The sequence below is a fragment of the Pinus tabuliformis genome, chromosome 8 (assembly GCF_031772625.1).
Source record: "Pinus tabuliformis cultivar Carrire ecotype Pingquan chromosome 8, CPIR1, whole genome shotgun sequence".
NCBI lineage: Eukaryota > Viridiplantae > Streptophyta > Pinopsida > Pinales > Pinaceae > Pinus > Pinus tabuliformis.
This window is the reverse complement of record NC_142294.1, coordinates 1,290,313,106-1,290,332,156: the sequence shown is the minus strand read 5'-3', so window position 1 is coordinate 1,290,332,156 and position 19,051 is coordinate 1,290,313,106. Positions and strand designations below refer to the sequence as shown.

At 41.3% G+C, this 19,051-nt stretch overlaps 1 protein-coding gene across 1 annotated transcript in view; it reads right to left on the bottom strand.

Moving 5' to 3' along the window:
• Nucleotides 1-2,842: 2,842 nt before the first annotated feature.
• LOC149240176 (G-type lectin S-receptor-like serine/threonine-protein kinase At2g19130) overlaps nt 2,843-19,051 on the bottom strand; it is an 86,245-nt gene continuing 70,036 nt past the window's right edge. The window contains exon 4 of the mRNA XM_089370092.1: nt 2,843-5,349. Coding sequence (XP_089226218.1) covers nt 2,843-5,349 — 2,507 coding nt within the window. The remainder of the gene's footprint in view (nt 5,350-19,051) is intronic.

Genomic DNA, 19,051 nt, shown 5'->3' with positions numbered 1-19,051 from the left:
ATTTTGTTGTATTTTCCTATGTTTTCATGCATATAAGTGATGAATATATTAAACAGGAGAAGTATTGAGAATATTTTAGAGAGTTCGAGAGGTTTGAGGGTAAGTTAGATCTCTTGGTGGATATGTGGATCAAGAGGATCTAGAAATAGGAATAGTTGAGGATTTTATGTATAATTATGTAATCAAAGGATGTAATGTGTAAGTATAAGTGTGGAGAGATTTAGAGTATAGGAGTGAGGAAAAGTAGGGCCACAAGACAGAGAAGGGATGAACTAATGTAAATTAGGCCAAGGAAGGGCCTTTTGTAAATTGTATGTATAATGATATAAGTGAACATTCTGTCGAGTAGTTGGAATCTGTATAAATCGAGCCTTATCTATTATATGCATTGTTATTCCCTATAGTCATCAAGCATTGATTTTGATTACATATTTGGGTGAGATTTAAGCTCTAGGGGAGAGAATTTTGAGAACGGGCATTAGAATTTGTGATGAGGAATGAGATCTTTTTAAATGGGAAAAACCATTCCCTTTAAAATAAGGATGATCACAGTTGTTTATCATTGATTCACAGAATGGTCAATGATCTAGAATCAAAAAAGAATTAAAGAGGAGTGCAAGTCCATGACAAAGATGTGATTGAGACAATAAACCTATGACAAGACCAATTATTGGAAATATTAGAGTGCCACAACAGAAGCAGTGGAATCCAATATCCAGAAGAGGAAGAGATAAGAAGTGTGAGACTTAAGTGGAGCTGGCAGACGAAAGAGTGGGAGTCTGTAGTAGAATCCGAGCGCAAAATGTAATGGAGAGGAGAAAAAGAATTAGTTTTGTTAGGACTTTTTTGAGAGTACTTTAATTAATGAAGGTCGAGGAGACAAAACTGAGTTCTATCAAAAAAATATCGTCAATTGGCGGCACCGAGATGACATGTCCTTAGAGTTCTCCTTCGAAAGATAAAGAGAAGAACATACAAAGAAACAACCAAGCTGACTAGGCATCGAGTCGACGTGTGAAGATTGGCCAATACGAAGAGGACAGAGGTGACGTGGAAACCTTTTGCATGGAACAAGCAAAGTGGGCCACAATTACTGTTGACTCATCCCTGAGGAAAAAGGCGTGCACACATTTAGAAAAGGACTGGGGATGATAGCTCACAAGAGCTGGGATCAATAGTGAAAGGAAATGTTTCCATTTCCCTGAATTTGTCTCACGAAAGAGGAAACCTGTGCACACTTTTAGAGATGACTGAGCTTAAGAGGACTAGGCAAACATGGCGTTTGGGCCAAGTTGAGTATGGGAAGGTGAGAAAAAAGCAAGGGAAGTGGAGTTGGGGCCTATATATCTATTTACATCATATCTTTTCACCAAAGGAATAGTTGAGCACATAGTTGAGGAAGGTCAGGGTGGCATAGATCCGGCTCACGTGGAAAGGCGAAAACAAACGTCCAATGAAAAATAAAGAGAGAAACGACAAGTGGGCCATGGGTATGTGGCATAATTTCTTAACTATCCCAAAAGGTTTAATGTTGTGCATATAAGGAAGCCAGAGAACCGAGGTCATAGACCTTGGTCGCTTATGAGTTAATCGAGGCATCAAAGGTTTGTTTGTTGCGGGAAATCGTTGGGAATAATTCCAAAGGAGCTACAAGAAAGGTAAGGCCTTTAAAGTTGTAATTTTTCCTCATGTGCTTGTTATATTGGAGAGTTTTTTCTATGGTTTTTCTATGGTTTGGGTTGTACATATTATATGGAAAGCTTTGGCTTTGGGGTTATACCCAAAACTCTTGAATTCAATGGTTTTTGTGGAAATCCTCCACCCTTGAGGATCCTCCCACTTAATTTCAAACGAGGATTAAACAGGGATTTATCTTCTTAAATTGGGATTAAGGAAGTGCCTTTTGACCAAAAGATTGACATTGTGGGTTTTAGGCTCACTTAATTGGTACAACATATTTTTAGCTCACCATCATTATTACCCATCAAAATTTATACAACTCCATGCCCCTTAGTTGTAAATTTATTTTTCCATTTCATATATTAAATTGCAAATTTTATGAAAGCATAATTACCACTTAAGTGACATGGACTACTCTTCCATGTAACACTTATTTACATATTAAAAATCTCTAAATACCAATGAATCTCTATGGTTAATAATATTGTTACATATTATTTTAACATAGATATATATTTAACTTATGGATATATATTTAACTTATGAACTAATTATTTTTATCATTAATAATAATTATTATCTTAAGTAAAATTATAATTTAGTTAACTATTATGTTTTTTTAACTTCACATGTAATAAAATATTTTGATACTTACTGTGAATTAATATCAATAGATTTTTTGAATAAAAAACAAATATTATAAATTATAAATATATATATATAATTTTAAATTTCCAAAAATATGGAATGTATTTTTTTTCATTAAAAATATATATACTATTATATTAAAACAATTTTAAAAAGTGCATGATTAAAATATAATATTATTTTCTAATATGCTAGAAATAAATAAATTCAAATCCATAAAAAAATAACTAAAGTATTAATGAAATACAAATTAAATCGCCACAATTATATAGCTTAATCCATAAAATAACTAAATTATTAATGAAATACAAATTAAATCGCCACAATCATATAGCTTTTTGTATCTGCAAATTGTTATGCAACAATGATATACTAACGCAGCGTTGAATTCATTTTATCCAGAAGGTCACTAGGGTTTTCGTGACTCGTCCATCATAAAAGGATCTTTATGGTTGAGAATGATTCTATACTGCAAGTAAACAGACAATACTCTGTGAAGGTTCTACAGCGGATTCTAGGAATTATCGCTGTTGCGTGCATGTACTGCATGTGCAGAAGTATCTTTGTCCCAGAAGAAAAGCACCAGACTGTCGGGTTTTAATGCAAATGTTTGTAGAGAGAGGGGAATCGGTGGGAGAGGGGGCACGTCTACAATACCTTCCAATATTTGCAGCACTTCACTCATCGATGGCCTCGCATGTTCATCGTCCTGGATGCACCATCCCGCAACGATGGCGGCCCTTTTGACCTCCTCTAAGTCTGCATCGTTCATCAATTTCTTGTCCAGCACCTCCATTGCGTTTCCGCCATTGATTTGAGTTGCAGCCCACGCAGGAAAGTACACCTGATCGCTGGATTCTGAATCCACTTCCATGTTTCTTCGGCCTGCAATTATTTCGAGCAATGTCATGCCGAAGCTGTAGACGTCGGCCTTTACGGTGATTGGTAGGCCGGAGAGCCACTCTGGGGCCAAGTACCCTCTGGTTCCTCTAACTGTGGTCAGCACCCTACTATGCTCTCTGCCCAGAAGCTTCGCCAGCCCGAAATCGGCCACCTTGGGGCAGAACATAGAGTCCAGAAGGATGTTTTCCGGCTTGATGTCGCAGTGGATGATGCAGTCCCTGCACTCCTCATGCAAGTACACGATTGCCCGGGCAGTGCCCACGGCAATGCTAAAACGCGTTTTCCAGTCCAGCACCTTCTTCTCAATCTCATCGTCATCGCTCTGGCTTTTCTGGAGTAAGGAGTTGAGGGAGCCATTGGGCATGTATTCATAGACCAACAGTCTTCTGGAGCCCTGGGTGCAAAATCCTCGCAGCCTAACCAAATTTACATGCTGTATAATTCCGATGGTGCTCACCTCCATGCGGAATTGCTTCTCCCCTTGGTTCACACACTCCAACTTCTTAACAGCCACGACAGAACCGTCCGGTAGAGTCCCCTTGAAGACCGAGCCGAAACCTCCACCTCCAATACGCTCAGAAAAATTCTTCGTTGCAATCTGCAGATCTCTGTAAGTGAATGCAGCAAGTGCAGCCGGCGCATATTCTGTTGCAGGCAAACCAGGGCGCCTACAACACCAGAGAAATAGCAGCAGTATGGCTAGAATCGCACCCAGTCCGCCCACCACGCCACCCACTACGCCGGCCAGAGTCACTTTCTTGTCGGCATTATAGAGTCCTGTCAAATCCGAGGCATCTAAGCGTAAAAAGAGAGATATCCCATTGGAGGTATCGTAGATATCTAGCAATTCACCAAACCACATTACACACGTCTGCGAAGTGCCGTTAGCAACGAAGGAGTATGCAGTGCACGAACAATTGCTGAGACAGGCCGCTTGGCACTGCATTTCCCCTCTATATGGAACCCCTTCAGGGGGCGTAGATTTGCCACTCAACTCTACAAATCCATCGGTGATGGTCTCGTTTCTGGCGTGGATGCATCGTAATGGCGTTTTCCGAACACATCCGCTCGACCACTGTTGAGACTCCCAAGCATGACTGTTTTTAGGGACAAAGCCGGTCACGCAGCTGCAGGACTGGAGATTGTAATTGTTACATGAGCCATAAGCGCCGCACAGGGCATACATCTTGCACTGATCCTTGGGCTGTGCCCAGAGCATGCTCCATTTGTTATTTCCCAACATAATGTACACTCGAAGTTGTCCCTCCTCTTCCACGACAAAACGTGTCAGATAGGACGTGAACTTGGGTTTCACAGAAATAGTGAAATATTTGTACGAACCGTTATCGAAAAAGTTGAAATCGTAGATGTAATTATGCGTCATCTCCGGAATTTCGCTGAAGATGTGGCCATTCCAGACACCGCTTTCCCAGCACTTGATTCGATTCTTCCACAACAAAACGTATTGGTCGGATCCTTTTGGATCCATCTGAATGGAGAAGCGCCCAGGTCTCGGATCCCAAGGGCTCCGCCACGACGTCACAGCCTGGCTCATACTAACCTTCATCCCTGGTAACCACGTATTTCCCGGATGGTCGAAGCTCTGCCAGATGATATCAGCGCTATTCTTCGAACTCAGAACAACCAAGTTACCAGAATCCATTATCATAGCAGAAGAAGGTTTTCTCATGTTTCCTTTCGTGGACCACAGGATTGATCCCCCATAAGACAGGAGGAGACTACCGTCCATTGTGAGATTGAAAACAGCTGAGTTGTTCTGCAGTGGTTGCTCGCTGTTGGCCACCCAAACAAGTGTCTGTGGTGAGGCAGTGGCATACCAAATACCCACATACCAATTTTTAACATTGTTGTTGTTGTTGATGAGATTGAAGAATCCCAAAGTAAACTTCCCGCCCTTGGAAACGCGGGTCTCATTGCCCTTCAAAGAGGCCCCTAACACAATGTTGTTTGAAGCGGCGTCACCCTGTTTTATGTGAAGTAGCAAAACGAAGAAGAGAAAAAAACAGGACAGAACCCGCGAGTCTGGGTGTTGCTGTATCATGCAAATTGTAGTAGCCATTATGAAATCAATTAGCTGCTCTGCTGCGACAGCATACACTGAAACAGAACAAGCCACTAGTATTGTGAATCTAATAATCTGTCCAATTTGAACAAATGGATAGGGTGAATGTTAGAGGCTATTCAATTCAAACGAGTCAGTCAATACCGTATATTGGAGTAGGCCTTCAATTGTCAAGTGACCAACTGAAAAAAACAAGCCACTCGTATTGTGCGTTAACTTAATCCCGAACTAGAATCCTGTAATCTGCCCAATTTGAACAAATGGATAGGGTGAATGTTAGAGGCTATTCAATTCGAACGAGTCAATACGGTATATTGGAGTAGGCCTTCAATTGTCAAGTGACGGGTAATTAAATACACTAATACAGTCTATAACTCGCCTAGAATTGTGAAGTGACCGGTAATTAAATGGACTAATAAAGTTAAACGAGTCAATACGTTATAAGAGTCGCCTGCAAAATTTAAACGAGTCAATACGCTATAAGAGTCGCCTGCAAAATTTAAACGAGTCAAATACGCTATAAGAGTCGCCTGCAAAATTTAAACGAGTCAAATACGCTATAAGAGTCCCCTGCAAAATTTAAACGAGTCAAATACGCTATAAGTGTCGCCTGCAATTGTCAGTAACTGATAATTAAATCTACTAAAAAATTTGAACGAGTCTATACGGTATATGCGTCCCCTGCGATTGTCAAGTTATTAATAATTAAATCGACAAATAACTGCCGTAGTTTACCTGTTATATTGAAATGTCTCAGAAAATTTTCAGAATAGCCACCCAAAAAAAAACATTTAAACAAAAATGCTGAAAATACGTTTATATTAGTAAAACTTAATTATTAATTATTTATAGCAATCAAATTAATTATTAATTATTTATAGCAATTAAATTAATTATTATTAATTCCTTATAGAAGTCATGTAGTAATTATTATTTACTTATAGCAGAAATTAAAAAAATCGTATTTTAAATAATAATAAAAACTAATATAATATTAATAATTATTTCGTTCGTAGAAACCCTAGGCGCCCTTTTTAAAAATGACTCTGACCAATTCAAAAAAACAAATTTAAATTTTTGTAAGAAGAACTTAAATTTAAATTAATAATTCCTTAATATTACTTCAGAAATTAATATCAAATCCTTAATACTAATTCTAGAATTAATATGAACTTGTCCCTGCATTAGGAATTTCAACAAGCTTTGATGACGGGAATTGGAGAGTTTTGACGGCATTGCCCCAGGTCGGGCAATTCCTCTGTCAAATTCCATGCCTTCATGGAAGCAATGAGCGCAGAAGAATGAATCAGAAGAAGGAATTTTGCCAACAAAATTTAAACTAAAAACTCCCAAATATATAATATTCAAACAAACGTTATGGGAGGGGAAATAAAATGTTAACCAACCTTTGATGATGTTTGAAGAAGGCAAACAAAATATTGAGCTTATTACACCGAAGGTGTTTTATTATGAGGTTTTACCTCACAACATTGTTCCTAGATTCGTCGTCCGGCACGTCTGATCATAATTGCCTCGTCATCACGACATGTGTGGAAACCACAAATCTGTTTGAATGACTACGCCGCTTTTGACCACGTCTTTAGTGTCACATTGTCGGTGTCATCAGGCCATGTCAGTCTCACTTCGAGTATCCCGATGGTCATTTCTTCCGACGATACCGTCGGATATCACCTTGGCATCCACTCCCCCAAAACAAGCGCTTGTGACCTGTTTCCATCGCGTCCCGTGCTATGCGTTGCCACCGAGAATCTTCGATTCCGCCGCGAGAATTTTACGGAGGCATTGTTTACAGAACAAGGCTGCCTAGTGGAGTCATATGAGCACATTCATCATTTTGTTGAAAAACTATGAAGAAACGGGACAAGAAATGCAAAGAAAACACTATGGTACAGACCTGCAATCCATCATGGCCATCGTAGATGCCAAAAAAGTGCAGCGCAAGAATGCTCTTCGTATTGCTTTCATTTTATTGTGGAATTAAAAGTTGTGATAATTGAAACAACGTCCTCCATTTCTCTTCTGCTTCCAGAAATCGACACAAAAGCATGTTCTAGAAAAATATTATCAACACCTACACTACAACCATGAGTTCTCTTGGTGGCCTCTTCTTTGATTCCTACTGATCTAAGTTCTTCCTTACAGCTTCGCTTCTCTCGTTAACATAAACCTTTTCTTCATTTCGAGATGGTAAGGCTTCATTTGTGGATGGATCCAACCTGAATTTAGCCTTGAACATTTAGCTCTTGATGGCATTCACGCAATCCCTGGAAGAATCACGACCCAAAACCTTAAATTTAAGTCTTTTCTGTGACATTTGAGTGGGCTCATTAAATCAGTTATAGTTTTTTTGATGGTTACCTGGTTGATCCTACCAGTAGTCATATGGTTGTCTCAAAGATTAAGTCATGCATGTCTAAGTATGAACTAATTCACACTGTGAAACTGCGGATGGCTCATTAAATCAGTTATAGTTTTTTTTTTTATGGTTACCTGTGATGAAATTGAATTTTCGATTCTCCCTTTAAACTCAGAAACTGCGCTTTCAAACCAGGCTTGAAAGAAAGGCTCTTTGGAGAAACTAGCGGCCAGACACCAAGGGTTTTATTGTTTATTCAAGAGGAGGCATATGTTGGAAAACATTAATTCCAACCACCATCTATTAGAACATTAATCACAACGGCGCCAACAATGTCACCCACTGTTCCCACATCATCAAGTTTAATGTGAGTCGAGAGGTTTAATGTGAGTCTGAAGGAGTTGGTAAGACATCAGTTCAAGTTGACGAAGATCCTTATTGATTCTCTTGTGTATTTATAAATAACGATATTTAATAATGAAACAATAATCTCTTTTCATAGAGTCTTCAATGTTTTTGTCACAGTATGAGAGCCCAGGGTTTTGGCTGTGGTTGCTGTTTGAGGAAGAGAGAGAGTTGTGGGCTATGAGGTGGTTGTGTGTAAGAATGGAGCTAGCGACAGCCTGAATAGCTAGTTAATCCTTGTGTGCATGCAGTGTGGTTGTCGGAGCCACTACAAATCAAAGTGTGGAGAAAACATGTTGTTGTGCGTAGAGCAGTGTGAGGGAGTTGGCAGTGATCGTAGAGCGCTGAGCCACTCGTGGAGCTGGCCAGAATGCGAGCATACTCTTTGGCGCTCTAATATGTTGGAGAGTTGCAAAGCTGAGCAGATTATTATGCCCGTTATGGCTATTGTGAGTTCGTTGTGCCGTTAATAGACACTGCCAAGTGTCTTAAGGTTGTGAGGAATCAGTTGTGTGAAGAGCTAAGTGCATTGCTATTCTCTGTTGGAATATTAATTCCAACTGCAGGCGTTGTGGACAGCGATGGTAAAACCGTGAAACAGCAGTTAATGCACCCAAAACCGCTCCTCCAAACCACCTGCATTTTGGACCGTTTTTGCGGTGAGAGCAGTTTCCGTACAGTCCGATCCAATTATTCTCAGTCACGTGGTCCTCTGTATACTTCAACAGAACTGACATTTCGGAGCCTAAAGTTCAGCATAAAAATGCCTCCCAAAATCCTCCACCGCCGTCCGATTTGCTTGATCTTCTTACGCCGTCCATCAACCAAAGTAGCATGCGAGCCAGCGTTAAATATCATGCGTGGAGTAAAATCAAACTTCTGTTTTGACAGCCATGCTAAGAATTTAATGACTTCACAGGGGTTGGTAAATGGTTGATGAGGTTTTTAATTTTAATATTTTTTTATATAGCAGAAATATGGGCAGTTTTTGTGCGTTGACCATTTTGTTTTTCACATGTGAATTACAATGAAATGAACGCACATGTTGTGTGTTAAAAAAACAGGGGGCAGCGTAGGTTTATAAATTGTATGTCGTAAAATGCACTGCAGTGTATTGTGTTAAAAAGAAGGGAACGATAAAAAGAAGGGAACGAGAACGAAGACTGAAAAACGATACAAGCAGCATAAAGCACAGCAGTGCGTAGTGTGAAGGAAGGAGGGCAATACGCAGACCATGGAATTTGCAACCATAGCAGAGTGTGGTTGAATATAAATGGAGAGAACCCGGCACCGAATAAAAATAGGTTTTTGCACAGCAGTGCATAAAGGAAGAACAGGGGAGCGCATATGTCTTGTGAATGTTTTATGAGTTGACCATTCTGAAATGAAGCCACTTAGCACACGCACGGGTGAATAAAAAAAGGGAACGAAGATTGAAGTGAAGTTTTGCTGCAGCAAAGAACCTGTGTTGATTTTTGTGAAGAGATTTGAAGTTTGCACAGCAGTGCATAAAGACAAACAAAGGGGAAGCGCATATGTGCGATGGATTTTTTTTGACCAGCGTGAATCAAGGTAAATATTGCACAGCAGTGCATAAGTGAAGAAGCACGGGAGTTTTGTTTGGTGAATGATTTTGTATTTTATAAAACTCACAGCAGTGAACAGAGGTTGAAATGTAATTTTTGTTGGTTGCCCAAATGAAGGGAAAGAAGCAAGAGCGTATGGTGTGAGTAAAGTTTTTTTTGTGAATGTAATGTAAAATTTTCCTGCATATGTAAATTTATTTTACAGCAGTATGTGTAAAAATAGTTTTACACCAGTGAATGTAAAAGGGGTTTTACAACAGTAAATGAAAATGGGTTTTTACACACCAGCAGTGTAAATTCTCAAGAGGAGACAGAGTAAATATTTTGTTGGTTGAATGTATTTTTGGTAAATCCCTCTGAGTAAAAGAGGATGAATATGTATCAGGCATTTATGTTTAATGAATAGAAATCATTTTCTGGGTATGTAATACTCTGTTCTCATACAAATTTTTTAAAGCTTCCCTGTGCAAAAAGGAAAAGAAAAATAACATTGCCTTTTTTTTTGTTTTTGGGATTTTACCAAAAAAATCCCCAACATTCTCGAACTTTATAAATTGAACATTAGTGACTGAGCAATGTTAAAAGGGGAAGTGATGTGATAAGAATAGTAGATCCCCTTGAGTTGGAAGCGCTTGTGACTATTAAGTAGACGTTGTTGTGTGGAAACATAGTCGAAAGTGTGGGAACGTTATGGAGTTGTGTGCTCTCTATGACTTAACACTTGGCGCGAGTGAGCTGCTTGGAGAAGAGCCGAGTGTGGTGTGGAGGAAGTGTTATGTGTTGTTTTGTGAAGTGAGACAGTGTGTCGTGCTGTTGGGCACTGCATTACAAGCTAGGAAGAGGTGTGGAGAAGCAACGATGAGGAGCAGCAAGCATAGGCTTTGAAGTCAGAGAAGCCTTGCGTCGTTTTGCTATCTAGTGGAGCCATTAGAAGAGGCGTAAAGGAGGAGAGGAACTACCTGGAGAAGCAGCCAGCGTAGAGTGTGAGAAGTAGAGTGTTGTTGGTTAAGGGAGTAATGTTGGAGCACTGTTGGAATCATGAGAAGCAAGTTTGTGTGTTTAAGGAGAGGCAAGTGAGCCATATATTGGAGCATCATGTGGTTAGTTGTCACCAAAAAGTGATAAAACGTTTTTCGAACAAGTGAAAGCGTGTGGAACAAGTCATGGGTCAGCAAAGGAGGTTCAAAAAGTCTTGAAGAGCATTGAAAAAAAATCAAATGGAAGAAGCCGCTGGAAAATATGAAATATTTCCAAGAGGAATCCATACTTGAGTATCAAAATGCAATTCTAGATTAGCGAAAAAAGTTTGAAGAGACAGATGTAATATTGAAGCGATTAATGCCAATTTTGCCATCGTTCTCGGGTAAAAAATTTAAGCTTTGGGCAATGATAATGGAAAGATTACTTGGTTAAGTAGATTTATGCCAATTTGTTGAAGAAACATCCATAAATCCCCAAGATAAGTGTAGAAGTGTAGTAGCATTACTTCTCATTATATCAAACTCTAGATGAAAACATTTTGTCTAATATTTTGCATGAATTTGGTGAAATATATAATGCAAAAATATTTTGGGATGTTCTTGAAATGAAGTATAGTATGGATCTGAGTGAGAAAGCTGAAGTTGATGAAGGTGTTGTTGCTAAAGGTGATTATATTGAAAGCATCATAACTAGGATTAAGGATGAAAATATGTTTGTAGATGATAATAGAGTAGCATGTGATATTAAGTAATCTCCCTGCGTGATGCAGAGACTTATGAAGTCAAATTTGATGAGAATAATGTATCTCATGAAGAGTGGTTTAATATGATGCATGAAGAGAATCTTATTGATGAACTGTTGTTTGGTGAGAAGAGTTGCCTACTTCCATAAACAAATCAAATGCAGGACAACATGTTTGCAGCAACAAAATTGACTAAAGAGGTTGAAGACATGAATCAACCAACTATGTCAGCAAAGAAAAATGAAGGAAGCGAAGCTCTCTTCAAAGAGCACGATGACAAGAATCAGTATGGCTCCTTTTATGAATCTAATGTCGTTTTTGAGTGTTCATATATTGACAATCAATAAAAAGCAACAAAACTTGAAGAAATTGCAAGCATTAAGGACAAGTATAAGTCTCAAGAACCTGCAGCGATGTTGAATACAAAGAATGTTATCCCGCAATCAAGAAAGGAGAACCTCCATCACTATCTTATGACAAGAAAGGTGAAGATGAAACTGCACCAGTAAATGAACAAGCATTGACCCTTTAGCAAGAAGGAAAAAATGAAATGTTTTGTTGTAAGCCTAGCTGAGACTTAGACTAGCAGGCAAGTTAAAGTTTAGGTCATCGTGATTAAGGGGAGGTGTTAGAACATTAATCATGATGGCGCCAATGGTGCCACCCACAGTTCCCAGGTCATCAAGTTTAATGTGAGTCGAAAAGTTTAATGTAAGCATGCAGGAGTCAGTAAGACATTAGTTCAAGTTGGCGGAGATCATTATTAATTCTCCTTGTTGGGTGCGGGATCCCCCAAGGGAAGTTTTGGGGCTTAAAACCCATATTTTGACCAAATTTGATGTAAAGACTCCGCATTTTGTGGGCACAGAGTGCGAATATTGTAAATGAGTCATAGGGTTGTTCACCCTCAATTTTGTAATGTAATGTCGACTTTAGAAATCTACTCATGTTCCGCAGACAATGGGATTGTATAAATAGAGCGAGGCTCTAAGTTGCAAGTAAGTTAGATAAAAGAAAGAAATAGATAGAGAATTAAGTATTATCTAAGTGTAGAGTCGAGTATTTGGATCGTAGAGTAGGAGAAGGCTCTACAACTGAGTGTGCAGAGGCCTAGTAGTCCGTAGCTGAGTGTGCGGACCTCTGCAGCTGAGTGCACAGGGCGAGTCGAGTCTGTAACCGTTGGAGAAGTAATAAAAAGAAGTTTTACATCATTTCTCTGTATTTTTGTCCTGTTTTGTGCATTGAATGTATTGGATATAAATTGTATTTCTATTGTTTATATGATGCGCGAACTTATATGAATGTGTTGATAAAGTGAATATAAGATAAAGTATTTGTTTACGCGAAGATAAATAACTGTTATAAGAAGATAAGTAAGATACGTGGTGTAACTTGGGGAAGTAGCGCAGATCGATGCTAGGGTAGCGTGAAATCACCTCAGCCCCTGGTCAAGACTCCGCAAAGACGATTATAATAGATCGCAAAGGTCTCGTAGGTCAGGACAACGTGCGAAGTAACCTGTGCAAGGGTATTCATAGTTGGACTAAACTGACCCCTTAGACATCTCAAGGGTGTGGAAACTTGGTTCTAGCACCCCCCCATACTGCTTCGGGTGAGACCTCAGTCCGAGCTCCATGTGATGTTGCCAAAAGGGCCAGTAGTACAGGGATTTGTTTGGCTAATTAACTCCAAACCTAGGTTAAGCCCCCTCAAGCTAACAAATGGTTCTGTTGCCAGAACCAGAATCTGCATAGAGATGTCTGATGTCATATCATTGAAATCTAACTAAGAAGGAAATTGAAGGTTGGTTGGACAGGAGAATTCACGAGTTCGCAGCGCAGGAGAATAGGAATCCACGACTATCAAAGGAAGAGTGGTTAGACTGCTACCTGTACATAGAGATATACAAAATATTCTTCGCATCTTTCCCTATTGAGTTGTACGAGTGGATCGCAAGTTAGCAGATAGCTAAGGAAGGTGGAAACTCAACAATCGTATTGTGTGGACCCTAGAATTGGTGTGCAAATTGGAAGCATCAGAGGATAAGTTCATGCGCACTATTAATCATTGGCTCGATCGAATTATAGGAGGATTCATTACCGAGTTCACGTAGATACTTCAGTTAGCTATAGCAAGGCAGAGCGATGCTTTCTCAAAGGACCGCGAGGTAAGTATGTAAAGTCTCTGAATACTTGGATTAAAATGTTATTGTGTGAAAAGAGGGTTATGCAATTACCTTGATTTCCGGAGCTACGCGAAGTGGAAAAACCTACAGAAACGAAGGAAGTAAGGGACCAGAGAATAACCCTTTCATTTCACCTCCACGAGGGGACGAGGAAGAGCTCGCAAAGGTCTCGCCACAAAGTGCGATCCATTTGATAAGGCAAAGGATTCCACGCATACCACCCTCACCCACACCACCACTAGTTTCACTGTCTTCACCTCCATCTTCACCTGTACCACCTTTACCACCACCGCAAGTCAATATGGCAAGATGATAAGGTTGCCTGTGTTCAAGGGAGTAGGAAATGAAGATTCGAACCAATTTTGGTTCATGATAAGAGCCATATGGGAAGCCCATGGAGTTACAGATGACAATATAAAGAAAGAGACATAGGTTAGCACCCTGCAGGACCGCACATTGACCTGGTATATTAAGCATTCTAATGACAATTTGAATGCGAGGATCGCGGATATCCAAACTACAGTAAATAAGGAATTTAGCAGGCTGAAGTCAGAAGCACAGTTGATCATGGGATTCAAAGAGATCACAATGCTACCAGGCGAGACTCCTTGGGAGTTGGATCAGAGGCTGAAGTGCATAATTCGCGAAGCTAATATCACTTTAACGGATGGACAACATCGCGAATGGTTTGTAGCATCATTAACGCCACATTTGAGGAACGCGTTATCGCAACAGAGGGTAACAACTCAGGTAGAGGCCTTGGAGATCGCAATGAGGCTGCATGAGACCCTAATACAGGATCCTAACTTGGGAGTTTAGTAGATCCACGCGCAGTTGAAAAACTTATGCCTTGAAATGTAAAGTCTGAAACATGACAGGACAACTTGACTAGAAGTGCGTGAAGAGGTATGGTGCGTTAAATGTAAAGGTTAGGGTCATGACAAGGACCACTACCTGATGTTCATGAATTACCTCACGGGAGGAGGACCGATGCCACTAAGGCTGGAAGCACAAGCGGGACCTAGTGCGACGCCTACTTTGTGGTGCATTATTTGTCAAATAGGAGGGAAACACGCTACAAGCAACTGCCATTTGTTACAAAAGTATACACAAAATTCGCAACAATTTTTCTGTAACTTTTGTAGGTCAGTAGGACACGATGAGCGCACTTGTAGAAGCTATGAGTTAATGATGGATAGAACTCCCACCTACAAAGTTCAGGCTGAATCGCGACCCTTAGACCCGAGTGCAAGGATGACACGAACAAGATTTCAGGGACGCAGACGAAGCCGAGGTGGAGGAGGACCTGGAAGAGGTCGCGGACAGCTAATATGCTACAATTGTAGTGGGTCGGGACATTATGCTCGCAATTGTACGAATCCAAAGCACCCATCATGTCTGTATTGTACTTTGTTTGATCATGAGATGGAGTATTTTTCTACGCTGATAGCTAGGATACGTGACAAGGGAGCGCTACCACCTTCCCCGAATCAGAACCTGCAGATGATGAGATTTGAGCCGCGGGAGGAAGATCCGAATGTGAATATTGTGCTCTGAAGTGGAATTACGATGGGATATGATAAAGGAAAACAACCCGAAGATAGCACCTTGGTTTGCAAAGCTCCGGCAAACGAAGCAGAGTTTGATTTGGAGCGCGCTAAGGAAACCTTCATGGAAGCTAAGAAGAGCTTCGATGATGCCTCTACTTCAGGAAGAAAAGATAGACCAGAGTCAGAAATGGACCCATTTATGCTTATGACATTCCTGGAAACATGCATGAAGCTACTACGTGACAATAAGGCTGTAAAGGGACTACAAGAACTCATTAATAGATTTGTTGGGATTGCGGCAGGAGAAATGCACATAATTCGAAAGATTGGAAAGCATAAGAGAAGGATGGGGAGAGAAATGAGGCTAACCATGCAGATTGGAGAATATGAGATGGACCAAGTAATTCTGGACTTAGGATTAGACATGAACGTTCTTCCGAAGCAAACATGGGAGCGCATGGGGAGACCCACACTACAATGGTCCCCTATTGAACCGTGAATGGTGAACCAACAGAAGGTAATACCCCTGGGGCGATTGTAGGGAATCACCGTGGATATTGAGGGAGTGAGTGCACTAGCAATCTTTGAGGTGATAGAGATTGTTGATGACAACGATCCCTACCCTGCGCTCTTAGGAATTGATTGGGCCACTGACATGAACAGGGTGATTAATCTGAAGAAGCACAAGATGACTTTTGAGAAGAAGTCTCTGCGCATAGTTATACACTTAGACCTTGCTGAGGGATCGCACTACACCGAGCCGGTACGCGAATATGAAAGCGACGATGATTTGGACTGCATCTACAAGATAACTGCGCGAGAGCAAGACTAGGTAAATCCCACTGTGGATGGACGAATATCAGGGGAGTGTGAAAGCTCCTACACTTCAGATTCTGATGAAGAGATAGAACAATGGCAGAATCAGTTACACGAGGTAACCACGCTTAATTGTAACATGATGACAAGGTCAATGCACTGCGTAACAACAGAAGTGAGAGATCTCCCTACTTATGATAGATTAGGTGAGGTAGATACTTTCTTGGACAAATTCGAAAGGAAGGTGTTAGAAAAGCAACGTTTACAGGCCTTGAATTGGGTACTGCGCGCTACGCCTGCAAGGTGGTGGGGTATGCACAGAGGAAGCTTTGAAGACTGGCATGCATGTAGAAAAACGTTGCACACACGGTTTGGGAAACCTATAGTTCGATTGGCAGATAAATACAATGGACGGGATGGTCCACGCGCGCATCTGTCCAGGTGGGTACAGGCATATGGTAAATAACCTACACGGATACACATGAACTGCGCATTGGGAAATATGGTCAATAAGCATGTGTTGGGGGGGAAAATGTGCAAACAATTCCTCAAATTGGAATGATAGGCTGTGGAGAGAACGAGCATGCAGAAGGTTATCCACACGGAAGCATTTAACGAAGTGTGTGAAGCACTGAAAAAGGTATGTAATGCATAGCGAAGTGATTGGGGCCTGTGCGTACCAACAATCTTATGGGCTTATAGGGCAACGTGCAATAAACTGATGGAACAAACGCCTTCTAGGCTGACCTATGGAGTGAACGTTGTAATGCCAATGGAGTATATCATGCCTAGTCCGCGCGTAGCCGCGCCCCCAGATATGACAGTTCGTAGAGCCTTGGAAGAAGGGATCATGCAGTTGGAAGAGCTCGAAGAGGAACGCTTGGGACCTAATGGAGAGATCCAATAGGGTAATCTTAGGAACCAAGAACTCATGAATGAAAGGGTTTGGTTGAGGGAGAAAAGTGTCATGGTGGAAGTAGAAGTCGAGAAGCTTGAGGGAGGAATATAGAAGGACTTTCTTGATAAGAAAATCATGGTGATAAAACAGGAGGCACATGATTCCATTGACAAATTTAGGAGCTACTGCCAAGAGTTGATCAGTGTGATGCCTTGGATCGGGCCGTATGTTACTAAAGGGATCACTGATGGTGGTGCGATGTATATGGTAAAGTGTGCAATGCAGATAGTAGAGTTAAAAGGCAGACTTTTCTCAGGAAAAGTGATTGACGGTCAGTTGAAGCCGTATATAGGTGGCATAGCCACCTGACTAGCCATAGGAAGCACAATCTTATTGCCCCAGGCAATTGAAAGGAGGTACGGGACTATAAACCACTATGCTCGGTACCTACGCGATGTCAGGGCTGTGCACAGGAGCGAAGTGTAACAAGGTCCATGATAGCACAAGGGTAGCTGTGCTATCACACGGGTCGGCTAGAAAGTGACCGTTATAATCACTATTCATAATGTGATGCTTGGTTTGAGACCAAATGGAGCTGGCAGTAGGCATTTAAGGCAGGATTTATGGGTTAGATTTGGGAAAATCTGCTGCCAAGGGAGAATTAATGAACCAGATTTGGGGGGAATGGTCAATTTCGAATTCAAAAGGTGCTATAAATTGCAAAGGGATGCCCAACAAACAAAACTTGGTTATTTGAGAATTGAGCTATTGCACTCCCAGAGATCTATGAACCCATATTTGTTTGATTTTTTGAAGTTGAAGGCGTTGTTTGAGCACTTACCTAAGCCATTGAGAGATTTGTGGAACAATAGTAAGACCACACTAGAGGAAGCCATGGAGAGTGGCGAAATGGCTGTTGAAGAAGCCGTGCAAGCCATGACAATAAGAGATGCCCCTAAGAGCACTGAGATAGTCGCATAAATCCCTAAATCACTGCGCACACCGAGACCCAAGAAATATAAGCAACCCATGGTTTTGGTGTGCGTGTCCCCTAGAAACCCACTGTGAACTAAACTGACCATGGAAGAAAAGGGGAAAACAGTTACTGTGAAAATCAATGAGGAGGAGGAAGACCTTGAGGAAATCCTTGTTGAAGAGGAGGAAGATGAAGACATGGAGGTGGAAACCGAGGGCGCGGACCCTCTAACCAGGTTGCCCGTGTATGTTCCTCCGTGGAAGGGAAAGGCAAGAGTGCCCAAGGACCTAGATGAGAGAAAGAGCTCTTTGTAGACTCCGTTGCTACCTGACAATATTGTTTTTTAAGGAGCGCACTTGGGACAAGTGCCGAGTCTAAAGTTTGAAGACTGGGATCTCGCAGAGCACAAGAAGTTCCCACACTTGGAAACCTCCCAGCTCATGAGGCCAAAGAAAAACATTGCGGCGGGAGTTGTAAAGTTGGAGCTGCATAAGTGGTTGCACAGAATTGAGAAAGTAGGGTTGTTAAACCTACTCTGGGTGCGCATTACGATCGTGCCCTAGTAACTATATTTGTCATCAGACAACTACTCTGCCTGGTGCATGATGGGTGTTTATGGTTGGAGGAGCCCATCCCCATCGTGGACCACCTGATTCATAGAATTACCCGACTCCCTTGTAAGGGGGAGGACCCCGCAGATATTTCGGAGGGTAAGAGCAACGACTTGGCCATCTCGGAGGCCATGAAGGCAAAATTCAAGCTAGAGAAAAAGAAGAGAGGGTACACGATCTCTATTATCAACAACAAGTCAGTTAAAGTTGCCACCCAGATACCGGCTGTCAAGGTTATGTGGAAGTGTTGCACGGATGAGGTGCCCACGCCGGTGATAGCACTTCCCGCGCAATGCATGGATGGGGTCCATTTTAACTGGTCCGAGTACTTGTGCAAGGAGTTCCTTGAGAATTTCCATGAGGCAGAAGAATAGGGGAACACCTTCCACTATGCATGGCTTCTGTTGTCCATAGTGCTGGTGGCTTGGGAATTGCCTAAGGCCAACTAGTTACCCACAATTGCGTGGGATCTTCCGGAGGTAGCAAAGTACGCTTTGCTGTGGACCACTAAAGATGCGCAGAGGATCTAAGACAATAAGATATTTTGGGTGTTCATGGAGATAAACATCAAAACGGGGATTAACCGCAAGCCGTGGTTATCTCTCGCTAT